At 40.0% G+C, this 27,394-nt stretch overlaps 1 protein-coding gene across 1 annotated transcript; it reads left to right on the forward strand.

Annotated features, from left to right (window-relative positions):
- SIRPD (signal regulatory protein delta) lies at window positions 1-27,185 on the forward strand. Its single transcript, XM_030914000.1, has 4 exons — window positions 1-119; window positions 5,772-6,119; window positions 24,143-24,298; window positions 26,997-27,185. The coding sequence occupies exons 1-4, from the start codon at window positions 47-49 to the stop codon at window positions 27,011-27,013; spliced, it is 594 nt and encodes a 197-aa protein (XP_030769860.1). The 5' UTR covers window positions 1-46; the 3' UTR covers window positions 27,014-27,185.
- The last annotated feature ends 209 nt before the right edge of the window (window positions 27,186-27,394 follow it).

A 27,394-nucleotide genomic window follows, 5' to 3' on the forward strand; every position in this document is an offset into this window, starting at 1 on the left:
CTCCAGGACAGACATTCAGGCAGAGCAAGCTCCAGGTTTCACCACAATGCCCATCCCTGCCTCCCCACTCCACCCACCTCTGCCTTCCTTACTGCTGTATCTGCTGCTTGAACTGGCAGGTGAGTGGGGCCTCAGTGTGTGTGTGTGGTGGGTTCTCCCCTCTTCCTGTTTAGTGAACCCTCCCTCACCTGTTCCCATAAAATTTCCGTTGGGAGGGTTTTCTCCGTCTTATCCCAGAACAGGCAGAACTCAGAAGACTACACTGGGATGGCCCCCAATTCTGACAAAATCTCCCAGTGGCCATGTCTGTTGCAAATCTCTTTGTTCAGGTAAAGGACTCACACCTATGGTCACAGGGCTGGGCACAGCAACCATCTCAGCTCTCACCCTCCAGCCTCTGGAATCAAAGGATGTGTAATTTATTTTATTTAATTTTATTTTATTTTATTTTATTTTATTTTTATTTATTTTTTTGAGACAGGGTCTCACTCTGTCACCTAGGCTGGAGTGCAGTGGTGCGATCTTGGCTCACTACAACCTCCACTTCCTGGGCTCAAGTGATTCTCATGCCTCCACCTCCCAAGTAGCTGGGACTACAGGCACGTGCCACCAAACCCAGCTAATTTTTGTCTTTTTTTTGTATAGATGGGGTTTCACTATGATGCCCAGGCTGGTCTCAAACTTCTGAGCTCAAGAGATCCACCCGCCTCAGCCTCCCAAAATGCTGAGATTATAGGCATGAGCCACCACGCCTGGCCCCTGGCACGTTTTACACTTCTTTCTGTGAAATTCAGTTTTTTATTTCTCTGTGGCCACTGTATTTGGCTACTCTTAAAAAGTACTGCAAACTGGGTGGTTTAAATTACATAAATTAATTTTCTCACAGGTCTGGAGACTAGACACTCAAAATCGAAGTGTGGGCAGGGTTGGTTCTTTCTGAGGATTGTGTTCTATGTCTCTCTCTGAGCTTCTGGCAGTGGTAGCCTCAAACATTTGTTGGATGGCAGGTGGCACCACCCTCCCTGTATCCTCACATCATCTTACTCCTGTGTATGTCTGTCTCTGTGTTCAAATTTCCACTTCATATAAAAACAACCACCATATTGGATTAGCACCCACCTCAATGACCTCATTTTAACTTGATTTTCTCTGTAACAACTCTATTTTCAAGTAAGGTCACATTCTGAGCTACTGGGGGTTAAGACTTCAACGTATATTTTGGAGGCATACAATTCAACTCATAATAGCCTCAACATGAAATTTTAATAACTTAGATATATTCTTTGTTGGTTTATGTACTGCATTTATATCTGTTTGTGCTTTATACATAGGAAGGGTAAGTATAAATCTTGCTCTTTTTATTCAATGCAGAGTTAAGGATGACTAAAAATATTTAGGTAAAAGCTAACTTAAGACACTTAAAGCTAGTAAAACTTACTTGAATTTGTAACTGTACTTATTGGGTGTGGTACACAGACTGTAAGATGACTCCCAACTATCCCACTCTTATGTAAGACTACACTGGGATGGCCCCCAATTCTGACAAAATCTCTCAGTGGCCATGTCTGTTGCAAATCTCTTTGTTCAGGTAACATGCTTCTATCTGTGTGTTGTGTGTAACATGCTTCTATCTGATAGAATATGGCCAAAGTGATGCACTGTCACCCCCTCGAGTATGTTAGGTTGTATAAGATCTATCACACTAGAGTTTTTCTTGCAACTGCTGGCCTTAAAGAAGCAAGGAGCCATGTTGAAAACTGCCTGTGAGAAGGCCCACGTGGCAAGGAACTGAGGGAAGCCCCTAGAAGTTGAGGGCCTCAGTCCTACAACCACAAAGACCTGAATTCTACCAACAACCTGAGTGAACTTAGAATGAACACTTCCCCAGTCAAACTCCCAGATAAGAACACAGCCCACCTGGCACCTTGAGTGGAGCTTGGTGAGACCTTGAAGCAGAGAACCCAGCTAAGCCATATCTGAATTACAAATTGACAGAAACTGTGAAGTAATTAATATGTGTTGTTTTCAGCCACTAAGTTTGTGGTAATTTGTTATTCAGCAATAGAAAAGGCATACACTGAGTAAGATTGCAAAACCATACAAAAATAAAGTCCTCCATTGTTTTGTAGAACTTATTTGTTTTTAAAGGTGTACAACTTGGTGGTTTTTTAAATTTTATTTTGGTTTTAATTGATAAATGACAATTGTATATATTTATGTGGTATAATGTGATGTTTTATACATGTATATATAGTGAAATGATCAAATCAGGCTAATTAACATATCCATCACCTCACATACTTATCACTTCTTTGTGGTAAGAACTTTTAAAATCTACTTTCTTAGCTATTTTGAAGTATGCATTAACTATAATCACCATGCTGTGCAATAGATCATCAGAACCTATTCCTCGTGTCTAACTACAACTTTATAGGCTTTGACCAGCATCTCCCATTTTCTTGTCCAACTCCCCACCACCCCAGACCCTGGTAACCACATTCTATTCTTTACTTCTTTGAGTCTGACTTTTTTGGATTCCACATATAAGCGAGATTCCACATATAAGCAAGATCATGCAGTATTTGTCTTTCTGTAACTGGCTTATTTCACACCATAGTATCCATGGTGTCATAAGTGACAGAATTTTCTGATTTTTAAAGGATAAATAGTATTTCGCTGTGTGTGTGTGTGTATAATCACATTTTTATTCATTTATACATTGATAGGCACTTCAGTTGTTTCTATATTTTGGCTATCATGAATAACACTGCAATTTTGTAGAACTTCTCTTGTAGACATTTTGTGTATCTGCCATGAACTCAATGTCAGTGTGGCTTGTGTGATACCCAAGAATATGTGACGAGCAATTAAGTACTAAGGAATAAGATTTTATTGGGTAGGATTCAGCATTGACAAACCAACCATTGTAATATCTAAGATATTCCTATACTCCAAAAACCGATTGTCATCTTTTATGGAAAATAGTAACTTCACTGAGAATGCATGCCTCAGTGTTTACTCTGGGAGAGGTGAATGAGTGGCCTTTCACACCATAGAAGACCCGGTATTGGAGGGAGCTGCCTCCATATGCAGGTCACTCCACATGCACTTCGTATGCAGTATGTTGGTTATCAACGTACTGTCCTTAGCTGGGGCCGTATCCCTGATTCTGAGACAATTAGAAAAATCTGACCCAAATTATATTTTGCATATTCTCATTTAATAAAAATATATTCATATATTTATTTAAAATATGTTTATTTAGTGCCTAATATATTTGCAGGCCATCTTCATGCCCCAATGCAGAAGGAAAGCTCCATTCTCCTATTTGTACATTGGTACCCTCCCCTTCACCTCACATGGCACCCAGCATTGTAATTTTTATATGACTGGTGCCATCACATGATGCTGAAATAAAACTATCGTATTGAGATCCCACCTTGACCTATAACCAGACCCTCAGAGCATCTTGAGCCAAGACAGAGAACATGAGAGATGATTCCACGTTTCTTTCCAGGAACTTCAGATGAAGAGTTCCAGGTGAACCAGCCTCAGACTTTAGTGTCAGTCAATCCTGGAGATGTCCTAACCCTGGCCTGCAATATGTCTGCTCTGTCCCCAGAAGGGCCTGTCTTGTGGTTCAAGAGCACTGGGCCAGGACAACAATTAATCTATAGTTTCAATGGAAGCCACTTCCCCAGAGTAACTCCGGTGGAAAACACAATGGTCGATCAAACTGACTATTCCATTCGCATCCGTGACGTGTTGCCAGAGGATGCTGGCACCTACTACTGTGTGAAGTTAAGGGTAGGACACCCTGACATGGAGTTTTTCTCTGGTCCAGGCACCATCGTGCATGTGAATGGTGAGCACAGCCTGACGCACTTTATTCCCTGGGTTTATGAAGATGAATCTTTAAAACCCTTCACCATGTACCAAATCATTACTACATACTGAATGTTGTGCTCCTTTATCCACATACTACCCTGTAGACTAGGTTTCTACCAATGGCCTTTCTATTAAGCCATTCTGGACAACCTGTGCCAAATACTGAATCAAGCTATGTTGACAAGCCACATCCTTCTCTGATGCCAACCCCACCAGAACCCATGACATAGGAGACACTTACAAATAAAAAGATACTGGGTATGCAAAGTGCAACTACATGTGTGCACGGCATGACCTAAATGGTAAGAAAACTGGGCCCTAGAAGGCTGACTGACTTCTAAGGTTCTAGGAAGAAACCTGGGCCCAGGTATATGCATTGCGTATATTATGACTTATTTCATGACCCCAAACTTCCAGTCACAGATGCTAGCAGCCACATCTTAGCTTCTGATGGAATATCAACATAGGTGAAGTTTTCCCCAAAATGCCCAGTATCTCCTGGGCCAAAACAAAGGGCCCTTCAGGCAGGTAGACTCTCTACATGCCTCCATGATCCCACTCACCTTCCCATTACCAACTGGAATGTGATTAGGGCCTGATAGCAAGTACCTGAGTGGTCACCACAGTCCAGTCTGAGATCACATTCCCATTCCCCATATGAGTCAATGAGTGGATGTGATCTCCTACCATGGCCTGGCACTGTTGGGGAATTCTCAGACCAGAAGTAGGGGTCTTGTGTATCGATCTCTCCAAAGTCTTTTTTGCAGAAAGCCTTCCCAGAGGGGTTGAGTCATTCCCTGACCCTTGAGTTTTCCTAGGTCTGTCCTGAGACTTCCACGCCCAGCCCCACTGTTCTTTCATTCCCAGTATTTTTATTCCCAGGATAACCAGTAATTCCTTCTCCTCACTACCCCTGAATTAACGTCATGAAGTACCGTGTTATTAGATGTCCCTCTATTCTTCCAGGAGAACTGACCTTCCCAGTAATGTTTCCCTTGAATCCAGACACATTCCATGATGCCCAAATGGCAATGGAAAATCCACAGGTTTCCCTTAAGTTACATAATGTCAATGCAGACTGCTTTCCCACTCTACCTCTTGGCCATGCCAACAGGGGTTCCCTTTCTCTCTAACCTGCTCCTTAGGCAGTCTGTGGTTTTGACAACCAAGCTTAATAGGAGAGATTATTACCAGGACCTGACACATTGTAGGGTAGTGATAATGACTGTGTAGGAGGGTAAAGGGTGGCTGGTTAGAACCTCCCAAATTGTAGAGGGCCCTTGAGGTTCTAATCTCTTTTTGTTGAGGAGAGGAAACCCTCTCCCTTCTTTCTCTTGAAGAGATAAGCAGTGGAACCATATGCTGTTGCCATGACCACCTCATTCTTTAATTGTTTTAACTTCTTCTCCACATCTTTCAGCATGAACTTCTCTACAAATTCAGAGAATAATCACCCTTCAGAGGAGTGAGTAAGGCCAATCCCAAACTCAGTGGAGATGTGGGGTTGAGGGACAGGACTTGAACCCAGTTCCAAATGTACCGAGTGACTCTAGACAATTAGATGGATAGGGGAACTAGTCTTTCTCCATGAACATTACCCATTGATAATTCCCCCTTCTCCCTCCCTGTCCTCCTGTTACCGTGGTTGAGGGCTGAGGAATGGAACTGAGGAGGAATACATCTGGTCCTCTGAACTAACTCCCCTCCTTCAGCACTCTGGGGAGAAGCTGCCTCCATGTGCAAAGGCCTCTCTTTACTCAGTGCATGGGCATTTATGCATGCACAATTCGTTAAAAGAATTAATGAATGAGGCCCAACCATGACCTGTACCCATGCTTAAGCCAGAGAAGGGGAAATGAGAAATGATTTCAGTTTCTTTCCAGGAGCCACACATATGTTCCATGTGCAACAAACAGAGATGTCACAGACTGTATCAACTGGGGAGTCAATCATCTTGAGTTGCAGTGTACCAGATACCTTACCAAATGGACCTGTCTTGTGGTTCAAGGGAACAGGGCCAAACCGGAAATTAATCTATAATTTCAAACAAGGTCACTTTCCCAGAGTAAAAGAGATTGGAGACACCAACAATCCTGGCAACACAGACTTTTCCATCCGCATCCATGAAATCTCTCTTGCTGATGCTGGCACCTATTATTGCGTGAAGTTCACAAAAGGGAAAGCTATCAAGGAGTACCAATCAGGTTGGGGCACTCAGGTGTTTGTTACTGGTGAGTATGTCTCCTATTCCTCATACCCCCTGGAGTATAATATCATCTCAGCAGTTACGTCTTCTATTCATTCAACAATTGCTATGTGCCAAATATTATTGAAGGTACAACATACATCTGATCTTTTTAATTCTCTCAGGAAGAAAAAAAGACTCAAAAGGTTGAGTGATGAGTGATGAGAGCTATTTTGGTTGATTTCTCAATATTCAATCCACCCCCTATGACTAACCTAAGCCAACTAGTATAATTCCATGTTCCCTGCTAGAGGTTTACTCAAATATGGGATGAACTTGGCCAGTTTGGGTCTATCAGAGAAAAATACAGGCTTGCAGAGAAATCTGGTAATCTAAAGTAATTCTTCCCCTTCTTGGCTGGAAACAAGCAATTGTGCTGCTCCAGGTTCTTTAAGCAGGCATCTTATGACCATGAGGGGAATAAGGTTGAGAAAAAGTCTAGATGAATGCAGATATGTAACCAGTGTGGATTTGACAATATGCACAACCATACTGCTCCTTGTTCCAATCTCACCTCTGGACTTCTAATAATGTGAAAGAAAACATCTCCTTGCTAAGCCAATTTGCTTAAATCAACAATGTCCTAAGGACTACAAGAATAATAAAGGCTCCATATCCCACAGTGTATTGTAGTGTGTTGAACTGCAAGTACAAATCTGTGTTTTCTGCATCCAAAGCCTTTTTCTTAGTGTTTTGCTACTTGTGGTGCCCTGTGAACTTTGGGCAATATGCAGCCTGAGAAATTATTAAATTGGTAATACAATAATGCTAACATTTATTGGGCATCTACTATATTCCAAACATTTCATCTATATTATCTACACAGCAGCATTTGAATTGCTGGATGCTTGTACTCACTGTACAGATGAGGAACCTAACTCAGGGAGATTTCAGGAGTGTACATAGTAGGGAATAAAGAGGTGGGGTTGTCTGGACCCAGTCCAGTATGCTCTATATTAGTGAAGAACATTTACTTACAAGAGAGAAGATCAAATGCATTAATTTCAACCAAAAATATGAGTTGATTGATTCTGTACCTGCAGAGAATTCTGGGTTACTCACAGAATTCAAGGCAGAACTTTTGGAACCAGGGACTAAAGCATTGGATTTAGGGCTTAGCGTTACCAAGACTGTGGCTCTCTGACATTGTCTAATCTCTTCATGGCTTTGTTCTTTCCTGCTGCATATAAACCTTCAGTATACAATAGTGAAAATAAATGCAGAAAGTGTTGATATTCATTCCCCCATCTTACAACCGATGTGGAAAGAGAACTTCTTCCTACCAACCTTCACAAATGAGTTCTAGGGAACTATCCACATTAGCCTTTTGTATGCCTTGTTGTCAACATTTTATTCATTGTTGCTAGGGAGAGGAGGTGCCATGGGAGATAACCAGTCAACCCAATGGAACAAATGCTAAGCAGGTTGAAAACAAAATATGTTCATCCACCACATGGTCCACGCCCTACCTTATCAGATGAGGAAGTTGAGCCTCTGAAAGGTTAATGGGCCTGTCTTCCAGGCTATGGGTACTGGAACCCTGGTAGACTCTTCTCAGAACGCTTTGGGTTTATGGCTTTGCCTTCTTCTTAATAAGAAGTCTCTAGTTAGAGTGGAGGTGTAGAAGTGCATGACAGCTGTTTAGAGGGAGAATACTGTGAATGAGTTCAATATCCTTATTAACATTCAAATGTTCTGAGTCAGAAATGTACCAAACTTATGCCATTTCTTAATAAATAAAAATGTATACATATATTTTTAAAATACTTAGCTATGTATTAGTTTCTTGTAGTTGGTGTAACTAATGGATACAAATTTGACAGCTTAAAACAACCGAAATAGACCATTATGGGTGGCATAACAGCACAAGGAGTTCCAAGGGCCCACTCCATGGAAACTGGTGAAAATCATTTTTAAAAAATATTTAGAGTCTCTGGAAATAGTATTAAGGGCATATCATAAATGAAGAAATAATTTTTAAACTACTAAAACTGGGGAAGAAAAGTAAAAGTCTGATATTTGAACCAAAACCTCCCTTTTCCCTGTCAAAGTCTACACCCCATGGCAAGGAAGAGGAATCAACTGCACCAAAATAATCCATCCAGTCACTCAACAACCGAACAAGCAGATGATAATAACAAGCCTTGGTGGTTGTGAGGGAGATCAATATCCAGAGTTTCTACAATATATTATGTAAAATGTCCAGTTTCAAAAAAAGTGAGACATGCAATAGAACAGAAAAATATGACACATAGACCAAAAACAAACCAAAAAAAGGTATCAGAAACTGCTTGTTATGACCATCAGATGTCAAACTTAATAGGCAAAGCCTTTGATGTAACCATTACAAATATGTTCAAAGAAACATGATTAAACAAACCATGATTAAATAAGTACAGGAAAGTAAGATGATAATGTTGCATCGAATAGGAAATATCAATAAAGAGATAGAAATTATTAAAAAGAACCAAATGGAAATTTTCTTATTCAAAAGTATAACAATTGAAAGAAAAATTGCCCTAGAGGGAATTAATAGTAGATTTGAAGAAGCAGATTTAGCAAATTTGAAATAGATTTATGTAAATCATGGAATCTGAAGAACAGAGAAAAATTTAATGAAAATAACGTTTAAACAATGAACAGCGCCTCAGAGAAATGTAGGCCATCATTAAGCACACCACATACATGTAATAGGGATAGCAGAAGGAGAGGAGAAAGAGAAAACAGCAGAAAAAATATTCAAAGAAAGAATAGTTGAAAATTTCCCAAGTTTATTTATTCAGCTGGACTGAGGATTGAAAAAGGAAACTCAAATTACTAGAACCAGAAATGAAAGAAGGAACATTATAGGTAACCTTATAAAAATAAAAAGAAATATTAAATAATACTATGAAAAAATGTGTGCCTATAAACTAGGTTTATATGATGAAAAAGACAAATTCCTAGAAGACAAAAAAATTACCAAAACTGGCCCAAAAATAATAGAGCATTTCAAGATACCTATAACAACTAAATAGATTAAATTGGTAGTAAAAAATTACCCTGATATCAAAACCAGACAAAGATATCACAAGAAAAAAACACAGACCAAATATGTCTTATGTATATGGACACAAAAATCCCTTAGAAAATACTAGTAAACTGAAACCAGCAACATATAAAAAGCATTATTTATGTTGACCACGTGGGATTTATCCCACGAATACAAGGTTGGTTTAACATCTGAATGTCAATTAATTTAATACAACATAATATCAATAAAATAAAAAAGAAAACCACATAATCCTCTCAAGATGGTAAAAAGAATTTGGTAAAATCTAAAATTCTTCTATTTAAAAAAGTACTAAAAAAACTAGGAATAGTAGGGAACTTTATCAACCTGATAAAGCACATGGATGCAAAACCCACAGCTAACATCATATTTAGCAAAACCCACAGCCAATGTCATAATTAATGAGGATGGTTAGAAGCTGTCCCTATTAGATGAAGAATAAGACAAGGATGGCTCCTGTCACCATTTCTACTCAACATTGTACCAAAAGTTTTAGTCAGGACAATTAAGTAATAAAAATAATCCAAATTGGAAAGGATGAAGTAAAACTATCTGTATTCACAAATGACATGTTCTTGTATATAGAAAATCCTAAGGAACCCACTAAAAAACTACTCAAACTACTGAGCAAGTTCAGCAAGCTTGAGAATACAGTTCAATATACAAAAATCTATTACATTTCCACACACTTGTAATGAACAGTAAAAATAAAAATAAATTTAACAAAAGAAGTGCAAATGTATACTCTGAAAACTATCAAAAAAAGTTGAAAGAAATGAAAGAAGATGTAAATAAATTGAGAATTTTCCCATTTTCATGGACTAGAAGATTTAAAATTGTTAAGATGGCATTATTCCCCCAAATTGGTCTACAGATCCAACACAATCCTTATCAGAATCCCAACCTACTTTTTTGTAGATATTGACAAGCTGATCTTAACATTCATGTGGAAATATGAAGAACCCAGAAAAGCCAAAACAATCCTGAAAAATAAAGTAAGATAACAAATGTTTTTCTTTCAAACCTTACTACAGGCTGGGCGCGATGGCTCACGCCCATAATCCCACTACTTTGGGAGGCTGAGATGGGAGGATCGCTTGAGGACAGGAGTTTGAGGCCATCCTGGTGAACATAGTGAAATCTCATCTCTAAAAATAAATAAATAAAATAGGCCGGGCCCGGTGGTTCAAGTCTGTAATCCCAGCACTTTGGGAGGCTGAGACGGGTGGATCACGAGGTCAGGAGATCGAGACCATCCTGGCTAACGCGGTGAAACCCCGTCTCTACTAAAACTACAAAAAACTAGCCGGGCGAGGTGGCGGGCGCCTGTAGTCCCAGCTACTTGGGAGGCTGAGGCAGGAGAATGACGTAAACCTGGGAGGCGGAGCTTGCAGTGAGCTGAGATCCGGCCACTGCACTCCAGCCTGGGCAACAGAGCAAGACTCCGTCTCAAAAATAAATAAATAAATAAATAAATAAATAAATAAAATAAAAATAAAAGCTTACTACAAATCCACAGCAATCAAGGTAATATGGTACTGGAACAGGATAGACCTATAGACCAATGGAAAAGAGAGAGTCCAGAAACAAGCCCACATATCTGTGGTCGTGGTCAACTATTTTCAACAAGTGTGATTATGAGGAAAGAAGCATCTTTTCAACAAATAATGCTGAAACAACTGGATAGCCACACACAGAAAACGATGAAGTTGAACCCCTACTTCACACGATACACAAAAATTAACTCAAAATGGTTTGAAAGCCTAAAAATACCTATAAAGCTCTTATAATAAAACATAGGGATAAATCTTAATGACATCAGATTTTGCATTGGCTTCTTAACCATAATATCAAAAGCATGAGAAACTAAAGAAAAAATAGATATATTAGACTTCTTAAAAATTAAAACCTTTTATGCTTCAAAGGACACTATCAAGAAAGTAAAAAGATAACCCACAGAATGGGAAAAATATTTGCAAATTACATAAAGAATTTCTCCAAAGCAGATATTCAAATTGCCAATAAGCACATCAAAAGAAACTCAGCATAATTAGTCCTCAGGGAAATGCAAATCAAAACTATAATGAGATAAAACTTTGCACCAATAACGATAGCTAAAATCAAAAATCAAATTATAACAAATGTTTATGAATTGTAACCCTCATACACTGCAAGTGGGAATGCAAAATGGTGAAGCCACTTTGGAAAATAGATAGGCAGTTCCTCAAACAGTCAAACGTAAATCACTATATGACCCAGCAATTCCACTCCTAGGTATTTACTCAAGAGAAATGAAAACATATGTTCACATAAAAATTTGTGCACAAATGTTTATAACAGCACTCACACTATCTGAAAGGTGGAAACAATCCAAACATCTATCAACTGATGAAGGGAAAAGCAAGATATGATCTATACATACAGTGGAATAGTATTAAGCTGTGAAGAGGAATGACCTACTAATAATACATGCAACAACATGGATAAACCTTGAAAGCATATGCTAAGTTAAAGAATAAAATAACAAAAGATCACTTATTCTCTCTAGATTCTTCCTCTCTGTGCAAGGCATCTCTGAAAGAAAGACAGCAGCCCCAGTCAGGGGCTTATAGATAAAACTCCCATCTCCCTGGGACAGAGCACCTGGGGGAAGGGGCAGCTGTGGGTGCAGCTTCAACAGACTTAAACATTCCTGCCTGCCAGCTCTGAAGAGAGCAGTGGATCTCCCAGCACAGCGCTTGAGCTCTGCTAAGGGACAGACTGCCTCCTCAAGTGGGTCACTGACCCCCATGCCTCCTTATGGGGAGACACTTCCCAGCAGGGGTCGACAGACACCTCATACAGGAGATCTCTGGCTGGCATCTGGCAGGTGCCCCTCTGGGATGAAGCTTCCAGAGGAAGGAGCAGGCAGCAATCTTTGCTGTGCTGCAGCCTCCACTGGTGATACCCAGGAAAACAGGATCTGGAGTGGACCTGCAGCAAACTCCAGCAGACCTGCAGAAGAGTGGCCTGACTGTCAAAAGGAAAACTAACAAACAGAAAGCAATAGCATCAACATCAACAAACAGGATGAGCATGCAAAAATACCATCAGAAGGTCACCAACATCAAAGATCAAGGTAGATAAATCCATGAAAATGAGGAAAAACCAGTGCAAAAAGGCTGAAAATTCAAAAACCAGAATTCCTCTTCTCCTCCAAAGGATGACATCTCCTCGCCAGCAAGGGAACAAAACTGGATGGAGAATGAGTTTGACAAATTGACAGAAGTAGGCTTCAGAAGGTGGGTAATAACAAACTACTTGAAGCTAAAGGAGCATGCTCTAACCCAATGCAAGAAAGCTAAGAACCTTGATAAAAGGTTATAGGAAGTGCTAACTAGAATAACCAGTTTAGAGAAGAATACAAATGACCTGATGGAGCTAAAAAACACAACACAAGAACTTCATGAAGCATACAGAAGTATCAAGAGCCAAATCTATCAACCAGAAGAAAGGATATCAGACATTGAAGACAAACTTGATGAAATAAAGTGTGAAGACAAGATTAAAGAAAAAAGAGCAAAAAGGAATGAACAAAGCCTCCAAGAAATATGGGGCTATGTGGAAAAGACCAAACCTACATTTGATTGGTGTGCCTAAAATGATGGGGAGAATGGAATCAAGTTGGAAAATACACTTCAGGATATTATCCAGGAGAACTTCCCCAACCTAGCAAGACAGGCCAACATTCAAATTCAGGAAATACAGAGAATGCCACAAAGATATTCCTGGAGAAGAACAACCCCAAGACACATAATCATCAGATTCACCAAGGTTGAAATGAAGGAAAAAATGTTAAGGGCAGCCAGACAGAAAGATTGGGTTACCCAAAAAGAGAAGCCCATTAGACTAACAGCAGATCTCTCTTCAGAAACCCTACAAGCCAGAAGAGAGTGAGGACCCACATTCAACACTCTTAAAGAAAAGAGTTTTCAACCCAGAATTTCATATCCAGTCAAAAAAAAAAAAGCTTCATAAGTGAAAGATAAATAAAATCCTTTACAGACAAGCAAATGCTGAGTGATTTTGTCACCACCAGGCCTGCCTTACAAGAGCTCCTGAAGGAAGCACTAAATATAGAAAGGAAAAACTAGTACCAGACACTGCAAGAACATGCCAAAATGTAAAATCCATCAACACTATGAAGAAACTGCATCTACTAATGGACAACATAACAAGCTAGCATCATAATGACAGGATCAAATCCACACATAACAATATTAACCTTAAATGTAAATGGGCTAAATGACCCAATTAAAAGACACAGACTGACAAATTGGATAAAGAGTCAAGACCCATCGGTGTATTGTATTCAGGAGACCCATCACACAGGCAAAGACACACATAGGCTCAAAATAAAGGGATGGAGAAAGATCTACCAAGCAAATGGAAAGGAAAAAAAAAGCAGTGGTTGCAATCCTAGTCTCCGATAAAACAGACTTTAAACCAACAAAGATCAAAAAAGACAAAGAAGGGAATTACATAATGGTAAAGACATCACTGCAACAAAAAGAGCCAACTGTCCTAAATATATATGCCCCCAATACAGGAGCACCCAGATTCATAAAGCAAGTTATTAGAGACCTACAAAGACACTTAGACTCCCACACAATAATAGTGGGAGACTTTAATACCCCACTGTCAATATTTGATAGATCAATGAGACAGAAAATTAACAAGGATATTCAGGACTTGAACTCAGCTCTGGACCAAGCAGACCTAACAGACATCTACAGAACTCTCCACCCCAAATCAACAGAATATACATTCTTCTCAGCACCATATCTCACTTATTCTAAAATTGACCACATAATTGGAAGTAAAACACTGCTAAGCAAATGCAAAAGAATGGAAATCATAACAGTCTCTCAGACCACAGTGCAATCAAATTAGAACTCAGGGTGCTGACGAGTTGATGGGTGCAGCACACCAACATGGCACAAGTATACATATGTAACAAACCTGCACGTTATGCACATGTACCCTAGAACTTAAAGTATAATTAAAAAAAAAAAAAAAAAAGAACTCAGGATTAAGAAACTCACTCAAAACTGCACAACTACATGGAAACTGAACAACCTGCTCCTGAATGACTACTGGGTAAATAATGAAATTAAGGCAGAAATAAATAAGTTTTTGAAACCAATGAGAACAAAGACACAATGTACCAGAATCTCTGGGACACATTTAAAGCAGTGTTTAGAGGGAAATTTATAGCACTAATGGCCACAGGAGACAGCAGGAAAGATCTAAAATTGACATCCTAAAATCACAAAAGAACTAGAGAAGCAAGAGCAAATAAATTCAAAAGATAGCCAAGGATAAGAAATAATTAAGATCAGAGCAGAACTGAAGGAAATAGAGATATGAAACACCCTTCAAAAAATCAATGAATCAAGGAGCTGGTTTTTTGAAAATACTAACAAAACAAATAGACTAGATTAATAAAGAAGAAAAGAAAGAAGAATCAGATAGACACAATAAAAAATGAAGAATGGGATATCACCCTGAACCCACAGAAATACAAACTACCGTCAGAGAATACTATAAACACCTCCATGCAAATAAACTAGAAAATCTAGAAGAAATGGATAAATTCCTGGACACATACGCCATCCCAAGGCTAAACCAGGAAGAAGTTGAATCTCTGAATAGACCAATAACAAGTTCTGAAATTGAGGCAGTAATAGCCTACCAACGAAAAAAAGCCAAGGACCAGATGGATTCACAGCCGAATTCTACCAGAGGTACAAAAGGAGCTGATACCATTCCTTCTAAAACTATTCCAAGCAATAGAAAAAGAGGGACTCCTCCCTAACTCATTTTATGAGGCCAGCATCATCTTGATACCAAAACCTGGCAGAAACACAACAAAAAAAGAAAATTTCAGTTCAGTATCCCTGATGAATATCGATGCAAAAATCCTCAATAAAATACTGGCTAACCGAATGCAGCAGCACATTAAAAAGCTTATCCACCATGATCAAGTCAGCTTCATCCCTGGGATGCAAGGCTGGTTCAACATATGGAAATCAGTAAGCGTAATCCATCATATAAACAGAACCAATGACAAAAACCACATGATTATCTCAATAGATGCAGAAAAGGCCTTCGATAAAATTCAACACTGCTTTATGCTAAAAACACTCAATAAACTAGGTATTGATGAAATGTATCTCAAAATAATAAGAGCTATTTATGACACAGTCAGTATCATACTGAATGGACATCAGTAAACGTATCATACCGAATGGATTTAAGAAATCTTTCCTTAATCCTTTAAATCCTGAAGACATACTCTTACATAGCTTCCTATAGTTAAGCTTTGTAGTTTTGCCTTTCACATTTAGTCTGAATCCCCATATTTGTGATAAGAGATTTTATTTTTCCCCATATGAATATCTAATTGTTCCAACTTCATTTATTTTAAAAATTTCCCTTTTCTTCACTGCTCTGCAGTGCAAACTTGTCAAAAAATAAGCATCCATATGATGGATCCGATTTGGAGCTCTCTAATTTTTTCCATGTTTTCTTTGTTCGTCCCTTCAGACACCACTATCTTGATAACTACAGCTCTGTAATAAGTTTTTGTACTTGGTAGAACAAGTCATCCCACCTTATTCTTTTTGGTTATGCTTGGCCGTTTTCATTTCCATGAAAAGTTTAGAATATCTTTGTCAAGTTCAGCACACACTCACATATGCACACACACATAATTTATGGGATTTTAATTGTGATTACACTGACTTTTTATCAATTGGGAATAATTCAAATCTTTGTATCTTCATATATGCCTATGCATACATTTCTTTATTTTTACAGTATTATTTTCTATCAATGAACATGGTATGTCTTTTCATTCATTGAGATCCTTTATAATGTCATTCAATAAAGTTTTGTAGTTTTTACTATAGACATGGTATACCTCTTGTCAGAGTGATTCCTCCATGCTTTATATTTTTAATATTATTATAAATGAGATCATTTTAAAGTGTTTTTAATTTTCTAATGTTTGTTAAAATTGAATTTACATCGATTTTGTACCTAGTAAACTTGCTAAATTTTCATATTATTTCAAAAAGTTTGTCTATAGATTCTTTTGGCCTTTCTTAAGGCACAATGGCATCATGTAGTAGTAATAACAGTTTAACGTATTTCATCGTAATCTTTATATGTTTTATATTCCTTTATGACTTCATAAGCAAACTAGAATCTCTGATAAAAGATTGGATTTAAATTCAGGTGGCAAGCCAGATTACACTGACTTGATTTCAAAGCTTTCAATGTTTTACCTTTGATTATAATGTTTGTTGTATTTTTAAAATTAGGATGAACCATATGATATTGCCTATATTCTATCATTTTTCATATAATAAAAATAGCAATTCCATATGGTTCAATCTAATGGATTATCTCTATCAGATTAATTCACCTCTATTCTTAGTTTACACATAATTTCTAAACATAAATATTAACATTTAATGTTTTTCCTGCATCTATTGAAATGGTAATATGGTTCTACTGTCTTTCAATTTGGAAATGTGATGAATAACATTATTTGATATTCTTTTTTATTTTTATTTTTATTTTTTTGAGACAGTATCTTGCTTTTTCACCCAGGCTGGAGTGCAGCAGTGCAATCGCAGCTCACTGCAGCCTTGACCTCCTGAGCTCAAGTGGTCCTCCCACCTCAGCTTCCCCAGCAGCTGGAACTACAGGCCCATGCCACCACACCTGGCTAATTTTTGCATTTTTTGTAGAGATGTGGTTTTGCCATGTTTCCCAGTCTGATTTTCTAATATTAATTCAACTTTTTATTCCTGAAATAAAACCACTCTGGTGATAGTGTGTTATTCAGTTTGCTGAAGTTTGTCTGAGATTTTTTAACGTATGTTCAGAAGTAAGATAATAATCTATGTGTTTTCTTTATATTACTCTTGTTGGAATTTTGTTGTTGAAGTTATGCTATCTTCAAAAAATGAGTTGGGAAGTCTATCTGCTTTTTCTATTTTTTAGAAAAGATTACATAAGATAAAATGTATTCATTACATAAATGTTTGGCAGATCTTTCCAGTGAAGTCATCTAGATCTAGAATTTTCATTACAGGAAAATTTTTTAAATTACTGATTGAGTTTCTTTAGTAATTTTGATACTGCCCAGGTTTCTTATTTCTTCTTATTCACTTTTGATAAGCTACATTTTTCCAGATAGTTTTTCACTTTTTCTAAATTTTATATTTTATATTGGCAAAAGCTATTCAATATATCCAATTTTTATCATTTTAATGTCTGCAAGATTTATAGTAATGCCCCTTTTGCACATCTGTGATTGTATCTCTCTCTCTCTCTCTCTCAATATTTTATTTCCTCTCTTTTCATTTTCACCAGAGAATTATATGTTTTCAAAGAAGCAACTTTTGGTTTTGTTGATCCTCTATATTTTATGCTTGCTTTTTGTTTCATTCACATTACCTTATATGTACGACTTCCTTTCCTCTCCTATTTACTGATTGCTTTTAAGTTTTGTTTATGTTTCTCATCGTGTATAATTTGACCCTTATTATAGTTACCTTTATAAATCTTTAAAGTCAACTTTACAAATCTCAATGAGTTGTGTTTTTAGGATCTTGTCTTAAAGTTCTTTTCCACCTCAAAGACATATAGATATTTCCTTATTTTTTTCTTCTTAGAGTTTTATTAAATTTTAGATTTAAGAATTTAATCTGTTTGGAATTTATTCTGTGTACAGTTGAATATAATAATTTAAAATTTTTTATTCATTTGATTTTCTAATCTGTCAGTTTTTTAGTCAGCAAATAGATTCACTTAAGTTTTTTGTGTCAGTTTACATTATATTTTTTCTTTCTTCTCAATTATTGTTTATTCATGACTTTTTGTTTCATGGCTTAGGCCAGAATCTTCAGTACATCATTGAATAGATACAATGAGAGTAGGTATCCTGTTGTTGCTGACTAAAGGACATTCTTGTAAAGTTGCACATTAAAGATATTTTGTTTTAGGATTTTTGGTAGATAAGCATTAGGCTAAGAACACTTCCTTCTATTTCTTGTTGTCTAAACCTTATTAAATGAGAATGGGTAAGTAGGAGTAATCAATACCAAGAGTGAGAAAGACATACGAATATGGCTCCTGAACAGAGAAACAGTGTCACCTGAGTCAAGATCACAGGCTGTGTGATCAGATAAACCTGTTTTCCAGTCCAGGCTTTGCAAGTTGCTAGTATTTTTAATTTTACCTCTACCAGCTTCAATTTCCTTATCTATAAAATGGACATTATCATACCTAATCACGGAGTTGTCAGAATTAAAATTTTATAAGGCACATAGAATACTTTATAGCTTACCAACACTAATTGTTTATTCATCTTCCTTCTTGTAGCTCCACCCTCTCTCCCTGTGGTAATAGGCCCCTTGGAGAGGGCCTTGCTCGGGCAGACTGTGAATTTTAGCTGCATGTCCTACGGCTTCTATCCCAAAAATGTCACCCTGAAGTGGTTCAAAAATGGGAAGAAACTCTCATCCCTCCAGACCCACGTGGTTCAGTTAAAGAACAGCAATGCCTACAAAATTGTCAGTACCACGGAGGTAGTCCTGGCTCTAGATGACCTAAACTCTCATGTTACCTGCAATGTGTACCACCGAAGCTTGCATTACCCTCTCCATGGGAAGGCTGATTTGTCTGAGACCATAATAGGTAGGTAACACCACATGTGCCCGGCTTTCATGTGTCTTTGGAGCATAGTTCTTCCCAAATTTGCTCCAGGGAACAGGCTTAAATAATAACAGGTCATTCCAACTACTGAACATCTACTATGTGCTAGGCACAGCGACATGCTAGGTAGGTGCTAAGTAAATGGCCACCAAGCAATAAGCAGATGGATCTGGTTGTTTCATGACATCTGAGCATGTGTTCTATGCTATTTCAGTTCCACCCAAGGTGTCCATTCTTCAGCACCCTGCCTCAAATAACAAGATGAATGTCACCTGCCAGGCAGAGGAGTTCTATCCCCAGGACATGCAACTGACCTGGCTGAAGGATGGAAGTGTCTCCCAGAGAGATGAGACCCTGACCCCCACCAAGGGCAAAGATGGACTGTACAGCATGCAGAGCTCCATCCTGGTGGAAAACAGTGACCATGAGGAGGACACTATGCTCACCTGCCAGGTGGAACAAGACGGATGGCAGAAGATCACTGTAAAAATGACATTTTGGGCCTCTGCTCACCTGGATAGGTCTCAGTTGTAGCCAATAGCAAGGCCTCCATGACTTATTTAAGGAGGCTCCTTCATCTTTCCATAAAACGTTCTTTTTCAGATGTATAAAAGTTTAAATTATAAAAGCAAAGCCCACTCTCTTTCTCATTCTCTTGCTGACTCATGCACTCTCACTTTCTCCTTTTCCCTCACACAAGTGCATGCGCACACACACACAACCAAAAATCGTATAGGTCTTTATCAAAAACTAAATCTCTATTAGGAATCAAGTACACCCAATCCAACTCCCTAGAGAGATCTCTTATATATTATTTGTTGCCCTTTCTTTTAAGGTCTCATCTATCCACAAACAGGATTTCAGGTACTAGGATTTTAAGGTACAAGGTCATAAGAGGACTAGATAATGTCTGAAACTCCTGCCAAGACAGGGAGTCTGTGTTTCCTTGAATGATCTTAATGGTTTCTTGCCAGGAGATTTTTTAGTGTTTTCATCATTTTCTGATTAAACCCAGGTCCTTCCTGGTGCTGAGCAGAGCAGCCTTGAAATTCTCTCAATAGGAACACATCTACGTTCCACTTACTGTCAGTGTAGACACATCCTTCTGTGCCCTGATGTGGTGGTGTTCTCCCAGGCTCCAGGCTCTGGGTGTCCCGGGTGTCTGGATCTCCTGCCCTTTCTTGATTCAGAGGGGCAGCAAGGATGAGCACAGTGTTTGACAAACATAAGTTTGATTCTCACTACCTTGTGATCCTGGAAAGTTTATAAAATCTCTGAGCCTTGACTTTCTCAGAAACATAGAAATCATAATACCCATCTCATAGGACTATGCTGAGCGCTAACAAGGTAATACAAGGTAGTTAAACGGTTGGAGCTGCCTCCTTTTTCCTAGACAAGGCCTAGCCCAGCAGTGTGAGATGCATGTGTTCTCACCTGGGCTCCTGTCTCAGGTATTTGTGCTGGCAAGGCACAGTGCAATGGGAACCGTTGTCTAAGATGGGCCCTGCGAGCCTCAGATGGGAAAGTGAAAGTCCTGAAGGATGGACTCCCTTGTGCCCTCTGATGATACTTGTTGCCCACCCTTCCTTTTGTGACTCTCCTCCTAGGCCACAAGGTGCTGCTGGTGATGGAGTCTTCACCCTCCATTCTGCAGGAAGCAGATGGCCTAACTGTAAATTGAGGGGAGGTCCAGGGAGTCAGGACAAGGTTGTGGCCACAGCCTGGTCTGGGATCAGGCTAACGTTAGGGAAGAAGTCATTCCAAGAAGAGCCCACAAGGACACATGGTGCCCAGGTTCATCTGGCAGCAAGAGAGGAGCACATCACTCTTACTTCCCCAGGAATTTCCTGGAATACATTAAGAAGCTCCATCTCACATGTGGTGATGGGGGAAGAGGGGCTTGATCAAGCATTTGCAAAAGATGTCTTCAGGAAAGGAGAGGGGATTAGGACCCAAGGAGGAGGCAATGTCTCATCTCACAAGGCTAGATATCAACTCTTTGTCCTCCAGCAACATCCATCCAAGGGAGCATCCAAAATTAAGGGTAGAACCCAGTCCTGACCAAGTGGAGATCAAGGATGAGGTAGCTGTGAGGCTACTACTGTGGTTTAGTTAATCAGTGTCAGGCTCCCAGGGTTTCCAGGGATGGGGGAGCCCCAAAAAGGGGTAAAAAGAAAGGGCAACTGTGGGATCCCCGAACAGACAGGGATCCTGTGGCATTAACGCTTCTGGGGAGAGCTAGATCAGAGACCAAACACCTGGGGTCACTGTCAACACTTACCATGAATCCACTGGCCATTTCCTCCTGGGTACAAAACACCTGTTGAGCATTCTCAGTGGGAAAGAGAGCTGAGCCAACCTCTGTTCTCACTGAGGTGTGTGCTCTAGCAAGTAAGGAAGACTTCCAACATAAACATCTGATTACAATTCTTACAAGGTACTAAGGGCACTCAGTTTATCTATAACAAGGAGGAGAAGGGAATGGTCATCTGAAGTTCAGGGAAGAGCAGCATCTTGGGAGTGAAAGGGCTGGCAGCTGAGGCTGGCAAAGCATTCGGAGCCAGATCAGTCAGGAACAAGAGAAAAATCTTCTATTATCCCTAAGAACAGTGGGAAGCCACTACCAGAGAGAAGCATGGTCAGATTTCTCTAACTTTCTAAAAGTACCACTCTGGCTACAGCGTAAGGAAAAGACTGAAATAGAAAGAGTAAGGGAGGCAAACTGGTAGCCTGTCCAAGCCAGAGATGATAGTGGAGAGAGAGATGCAGGAGGATTTAAGATCGCTATGCACTGAAGGTTTTTGTCCCCTCCAAATTCATGTGTTAAATCCTAATGCCCAGTATGACGGTATTAGGAGGAAGACTGTTGGGAGGTGATTCGGTCATCAGGGTAGAGTCATGAATGGGACTAGTGTCCTTATAAAAGAGGCCCCAGAGAGCTCTCTTGCCCCTTCCACCATGTGAGAACACAGTGAGAAGCTATCTATGAACCTGGAAGTGGGCCCTCACCAAACACCAAATCTGCCGGCTTCTGGGTCTTAGACTTGCCAGGCTTTAGATACGTGAGAAATAAATTCATGTTGCTTATAAGCCACCCAGTCTATGGCATTCTCTTATAGTGGTCCGAACAGACTAAAGATATATTTAGATTAAAGGATATGGGGAATGGGAGGAGTTATCAAAAATCAAAAATGACACCAAGGTTTTCTGGTTTAACAATCAAATCCCATCTCAGTGTATGACATACACTGAGATGAGGACACAGAAGAAAGAACTGATGGATGTGAGTGATGAGTATGCTCTGTAGTTGCTTAGTAGACAGCAGGGCATAGGCAGGTCGATGGCTTGCCCACTTCCATGCAAGTACCACCTAAGTCCAAGATTCTGACCCACTGTTCCTTCTGGCCCCAAAGCCTGCCTTTTAATCCCTGTATTCAGTGGTTCCTGCCAATAAGGAACAGCAAGTCCAGTGAAGGAGGCAGAAGCTAACGAGTGGTGGTAGGGAAAATGTTGCCAAGGGTGCTGTCTAGTTACTATTGCTGCATGGCAAAACACCCCAAAACACAAGGGCAAAAAAAATAGCCATTTTATTATGATCAGTGACACTGTGGGTAAGGAATTCAGACAGGGTACGAGAATGACTTGTCTCTGCTATATGTTGCCTGGGGTCTCGGTTGGGAAACTCACCTGGGGATGACTCAACTGCTGGGTCATCTGGAAGCTTCTTCTTTTACATGTCTGATGATTGATAATGGATATTGGCTGCATCTTAGCTAGGATGTCAGCTAGAACTCTTACATGTGTCCCTGCAATGTGATCTCTTCATGCGTGCTAGTTTGCGCTTCCTCATAGCATGGTGGCAAAGTTCCAAAAATGAGCATCCCAAGAGAGCCAGGTAGAAGTACAGGGAATTATTATGGTCTAGCCTCAGAAGTCACATCACATAGCTTCTGTTACAGTCACAGGCCTGCCCAGACTCAGGGGGAGGTAACATATGCCTACATCTCCATGGGAGGAGTGTCAAAGAGCGTGAGGGAAGAGGGACCTTGTTGCAATCAGCTCTGGAGAATAGAATCTGTCATCAGGAAGACAGAGATTAGAGTTAGAACAATGAGTGCTAAATGGAACACTCTGACCAGTTCCTTGTCAAGAAATCCCTCTCAGAAAAAATGTTTAACAAGCTAGAATAAGGTGTCGAGGGGAGAGGGACACTCATCATGCTACAGAGTAATCAAATCCTATCGCTGGTTGGCCCCTTTCATTCCACCCCTTCTCATCACCAACATCCGGTCAGCCACTGGCAAAGAGGCAGGGGTCGGGAGCAGTGGGGAAACTAAGTCACAGGAGGCAGTGTCTGGCACTGGGCCCACAGAAGTGATGAGCTCATGGCTAGAGGCTCTGGACGTGATTTCATGTGCAGGTGGCTGCTGCTCAGAAGGAAGAGAGGAGGTGCATTCTTGGTGTGAGCATTTCTACAGCTCCTCCACTCCCTTCTCCCAAGAGGTGGCCCCAGACTAGGGACAGACAAAAGAGATACCCCTCCTCCTCCCAGCTGTGTTTCTGCATGTCACTGTTTCTACAGTATGAGCACCGTAAGGCCTTTCACCTCCCGCTTAACACACACAGGCTTCTTCCCCTTTCCTCTAAAACAGAAACTATCCTCCTCCTCCCAAGATCTAACTCCTTGCTCACTCAAAGCCACTTCCCCTGTGAGTGTACTTTGAAGAGCCAAAGCCGCCCATCAGATGTGGCTTCAGGCTCATTTTCACAACTGACACCTCTGGAGTGGGGAAAAACAGGGACCCACACCTGTGAAGCTCCATTCCCAGGAGCTCTCCTCCTGACTAGCTGCACAGCTCATCAGAGCCCAGGTCTTGGACTATCACAGGAGGCTGGCCACATCCTTCTCTATGACAGACCCTGTTCCTGGGCTCCTGAATGAGGAAGGGTTACCAGCACACCTGACACAAAGTGAGGGTCCCAAAGGGCAGAGTCTCGGTACTAAGGGTGTCTGCCAGGCCCCCTCCAAGCAACTTGGGACGCTTATATCAGTAACTTCTTAGCTTTTATCTGATTCCTATTTCACAGTCTAGAAACTGGAACTGTCATAATCCCACAGCCCTTTCCTCCCATCATAGTAACTTCCTCTTATATCATGGAAGATACAGTTCTGCTTCTTTCAGCAGAGCAGAATCCAGGACCTCCCCAAAACAGACCTACAGGCACAGCAGGCTCCAGGGTCCACCACGATGCCCGTCCCTGCCTCTCGGCCCTGCCTGAGAGAAACAACAGAAACGATTTCATCCATCCCTGCTGCTGCCTCTGGCTGCTGGGACTCACAGGTGAGTGCCCCCACCCTCAGGTACCATGGTGCAGGGATGCTTTCCTGAGTTTGGCAGCGGCCATTTGGCCACCTGCAGTGGGGCAGATGAATCTCTGTTGTTCTAGGGCCTCTTTCTTTGCTGCCCCTTCCTCTTTAAGACACTTCCCTAAATAGTTTGTTTTATAACGTGTGTCTCCAAAACAAATCCCGCCAGAATTCTTATCGCTTGGAGGGGTTGCTTTCTCTCCTATCCAGGCATTTCCCCGTGACAGGGGTGCCCAGTCTCTCTCACTTCCTACACCCCTGACATCCTGTGAAGGTTCCACAACCCCATAGGCCTGACCTGCAGAACCTGATGCCATCCTGAGGGAAGAAGTAGAGGAGCAGGGTTTGACTCCTCGGTTCCCAGGAGGGAGACAGGGATGCTGTCATTAAGATGAATACACATGGATGGATAGGTGATTAACAGATAGATTAGATAGATAGATAGATAGATAGATAGATAGATAGATAGATAACAAGTACTACACATACAATGTGGAACTATTAGAAAAAAATGCTAAATCATCCTTTTTAGACTAGTAAGTCTCCCAGAATCTCAGTAACCTAGGATTATGTTCTTGATGTGGGCATTTCTCCTGCCTGTCTACTCCCTTCTTTCCAAAGCTGATCTGGACAGTCAGGAAGGGCACCCATCCTTCTCCCAATGGTATTAACATCTCAGTTTAGATTCCACCTAATAAAGTGGTGAAAAGCACAGGCATCTAAAAAAAAAAAAAAGCCAACAGGCCAGGGTTCAAATCCAAGTTTCATCATTTGTAGGCTGTTTGACTATGGATAAGTTACTCAACTTCTCTGTGCCTCTTTTCTTGTCTGTGAAATCAGGATAAATAATAATGCCTTTCCAATAAAGTTGTGGTGAGAATCAAACTAGTTAATTAATATAGTTAAGTGTTTGGAGTAACGTGTAGCACACAGAACCACCTACGTGAACTCTGGCTGTTACAGCCTTTTAGGGCTTAGGAAGTGCGAATATGAGCACATGAAAATCATCCTGCTGCATCAGGCCATTGCACCACTCACTCTGTGTCTTTGGCAAGTCTATGTCTTCACTTAGAACTCACAAAAGTCATGGGAAATGACAATAGTCCATCAGGCTTGGTAGAAGAAGGAATTGAAAGCCACAGAAGGGTGTGGGCTTTCTAGAATCACCAGGTTGTCAGGGCTGGAAGCTAGCCTACTGGACTTGTGGTTAAAAATGGAAAGTGCATTTCACAGAAGTCCTTCTATGAGCACAGTCCTGAGGGTTTCTCAAAGATTTTCAGGTTTCAGTCTCACAACAAAATTGCATGAGAAGTTTTACTTTCCACGTTGTATACATTACATAGATAAGAAATCAGAGCCTCAGGGAGGTTATTTCCATCAATGTCATCCATTTTCTGTTGCTTAGAATAGAATACACGAAACTGGATAATGCATAAAGAAAAAGAACTTATTTCTTATAGTTATAAAGGCTGAAATGTTCAAGGTCAAGGGGCCACATTTGGTGAGAGCCTTCTTTCTGGTGGGGACTCTCTAAAGAGTCCTGAGGCAGCACAGGGTATCTCATGGTGAGGGCACTGAGCATGCTAGCATACTGTACTTGGGTCCCTCTCTCTCTTCTTGTAAAACCAACAGTTCCCCTCCCATGATAACCCATTAATCCATTAATTTACGAAATAATGCAGAGTTCTTACGACCCGATCACCTCTTGAAGACCCTACCTCTCAATAATGCACATTGAGGATTGAATTTCCACAAGAATTTTGGAGGGGACAAATATTTAAACTATAGCAATCAAGCAATAGAGGAGGTATTGAAACCTGGGTCAATGGGATTCCACTAGCTCTTACTTTGACCTCTTCACTGTGCTGCTTCTATATACATCGAACTTTTAACAAAAATAGGATTACACAAAATATGGTGATTTATTTGTTCTTTTACTCAATGATAAATTGGGGATCCTTTTCCATGTAAATATATATGTGTCTGCAGCATCATCAATACATCCCCAATATATACATCAACATTATCATTTCAGTCACTACATAGTTTTCCATTTTGTAGTTGTACCATCATTTTTCTAACTCACTCCTATTCTTGGACATGGGCCTTACATCAAACTTTTCTAGATTGTAAATACTATGATTGTCATTCCTTTACAAAGCATATTCACCCTTGTCTGATGGTTTCTTTTGAATAAGGCCCTAGAAGAGGAATTACTAAGTCAAAGAGTATGAGTTTTATTGGGAAATTGCATTTCAAACATGTTTTTTGGTTTCAAAAACCATTTCCCAATAAAACGTGAGTGTCTCAATATCAGTAATACATTATCTCACCACACACAGCACAGAAGCAGCAGCAATGGACAGGGGTGACCCAAACAGATTTTGGTTAAAGTATCTCCACTTTACTTGTTTAAATATGGGTTTGTCACATGTACATAGATCATAAGATCATGACTATAATGCCGTATTGCCATCTGGAGAGATTGTGTCAATTTTTATTCCCATCAGCAGTATGTGGGAGTGCCTGCCTCACCACACCCTTAGCAACACAGAAAATTGGCAATCTTTTTCATGTTTGCTAAGCTAATATTCTAAAAATTGTGGCTGCTCTTAGCTTGCAGGAGGGAGAAATGTTTTATTTTATTTTATTTTATTTTTATTGTATTTCAGGCTTGCTGTCAAAATAATCCAAACAGGGAAGAAATGTACAAGTAAACGAGAAAAGCCCCCAAACTCATCTGGCTCCCTGGAGACAGCTACTTTTTAGGAGTTTCATTTGCCTTCTTCAAGAGAGCTTTCTTTCACTGAGATAAAATGCCAGCTTGATCGTACAGTAAATCTGTCTATTTATTTGGGTCCTGTTCTAGGTTCTCTCTTCTGTTTCATCGACCTCTCTGCTTGCCTTGGTACCAACCTGCCTCTAGTATTTATTGCAGCCTGAAAATGTGCTCTAACTTTCATATGCTGAAACCTGTGTACATCTTTTGAAAAACTTTTCCAGCTAGTCTGTCATGGAGGTTAGCAATTTGTTTGTGGTTTAACTATGCACTTCACTGGATTACCGGGGT

The sequence above is a fragment of the Rhinopithecus roxellana genome, chromosome 13 (genome assembly GCF_007565055.1).
Source record: "Rhinopithecus roxellana isolate Shanxi Qingling chromosome 13, ASM756505v1, whole genome shotgun sequence".
In the NCBI taxonomy this organism is placed as follows: Eukaryota; Metazoa; Chordata; class Mammalia; order Primates; family Cercopithecidae; genus Rhinopithecus; species Rhinopithecus roxellana.

Excerpts from the sequence above, each read along its gene's own strand:
- SIRPD (XM_030914000.1), top strand. The coding sequence starts at position 47 with ATGCCCATCCCTGCCTCCCCACTCCACCCACCTCTGCCTTCCTTACTG. Across the intron at positions 120-5,771 it reads TCTGCTGCTTGAACTGGCAG|GAGCCACACATATGTTCCAT; the intron begins GTGAGTGGGGCC and ends GTTTCTTTCCAG. Across the intron at positions 6,120-24,142 it reads CACTCAGGTGTTTGTTACTG|AGCAGAATCCAGGACCTCCC; the intron begins GTGAGTATGTCT and ends TTCTTTCAGCAG.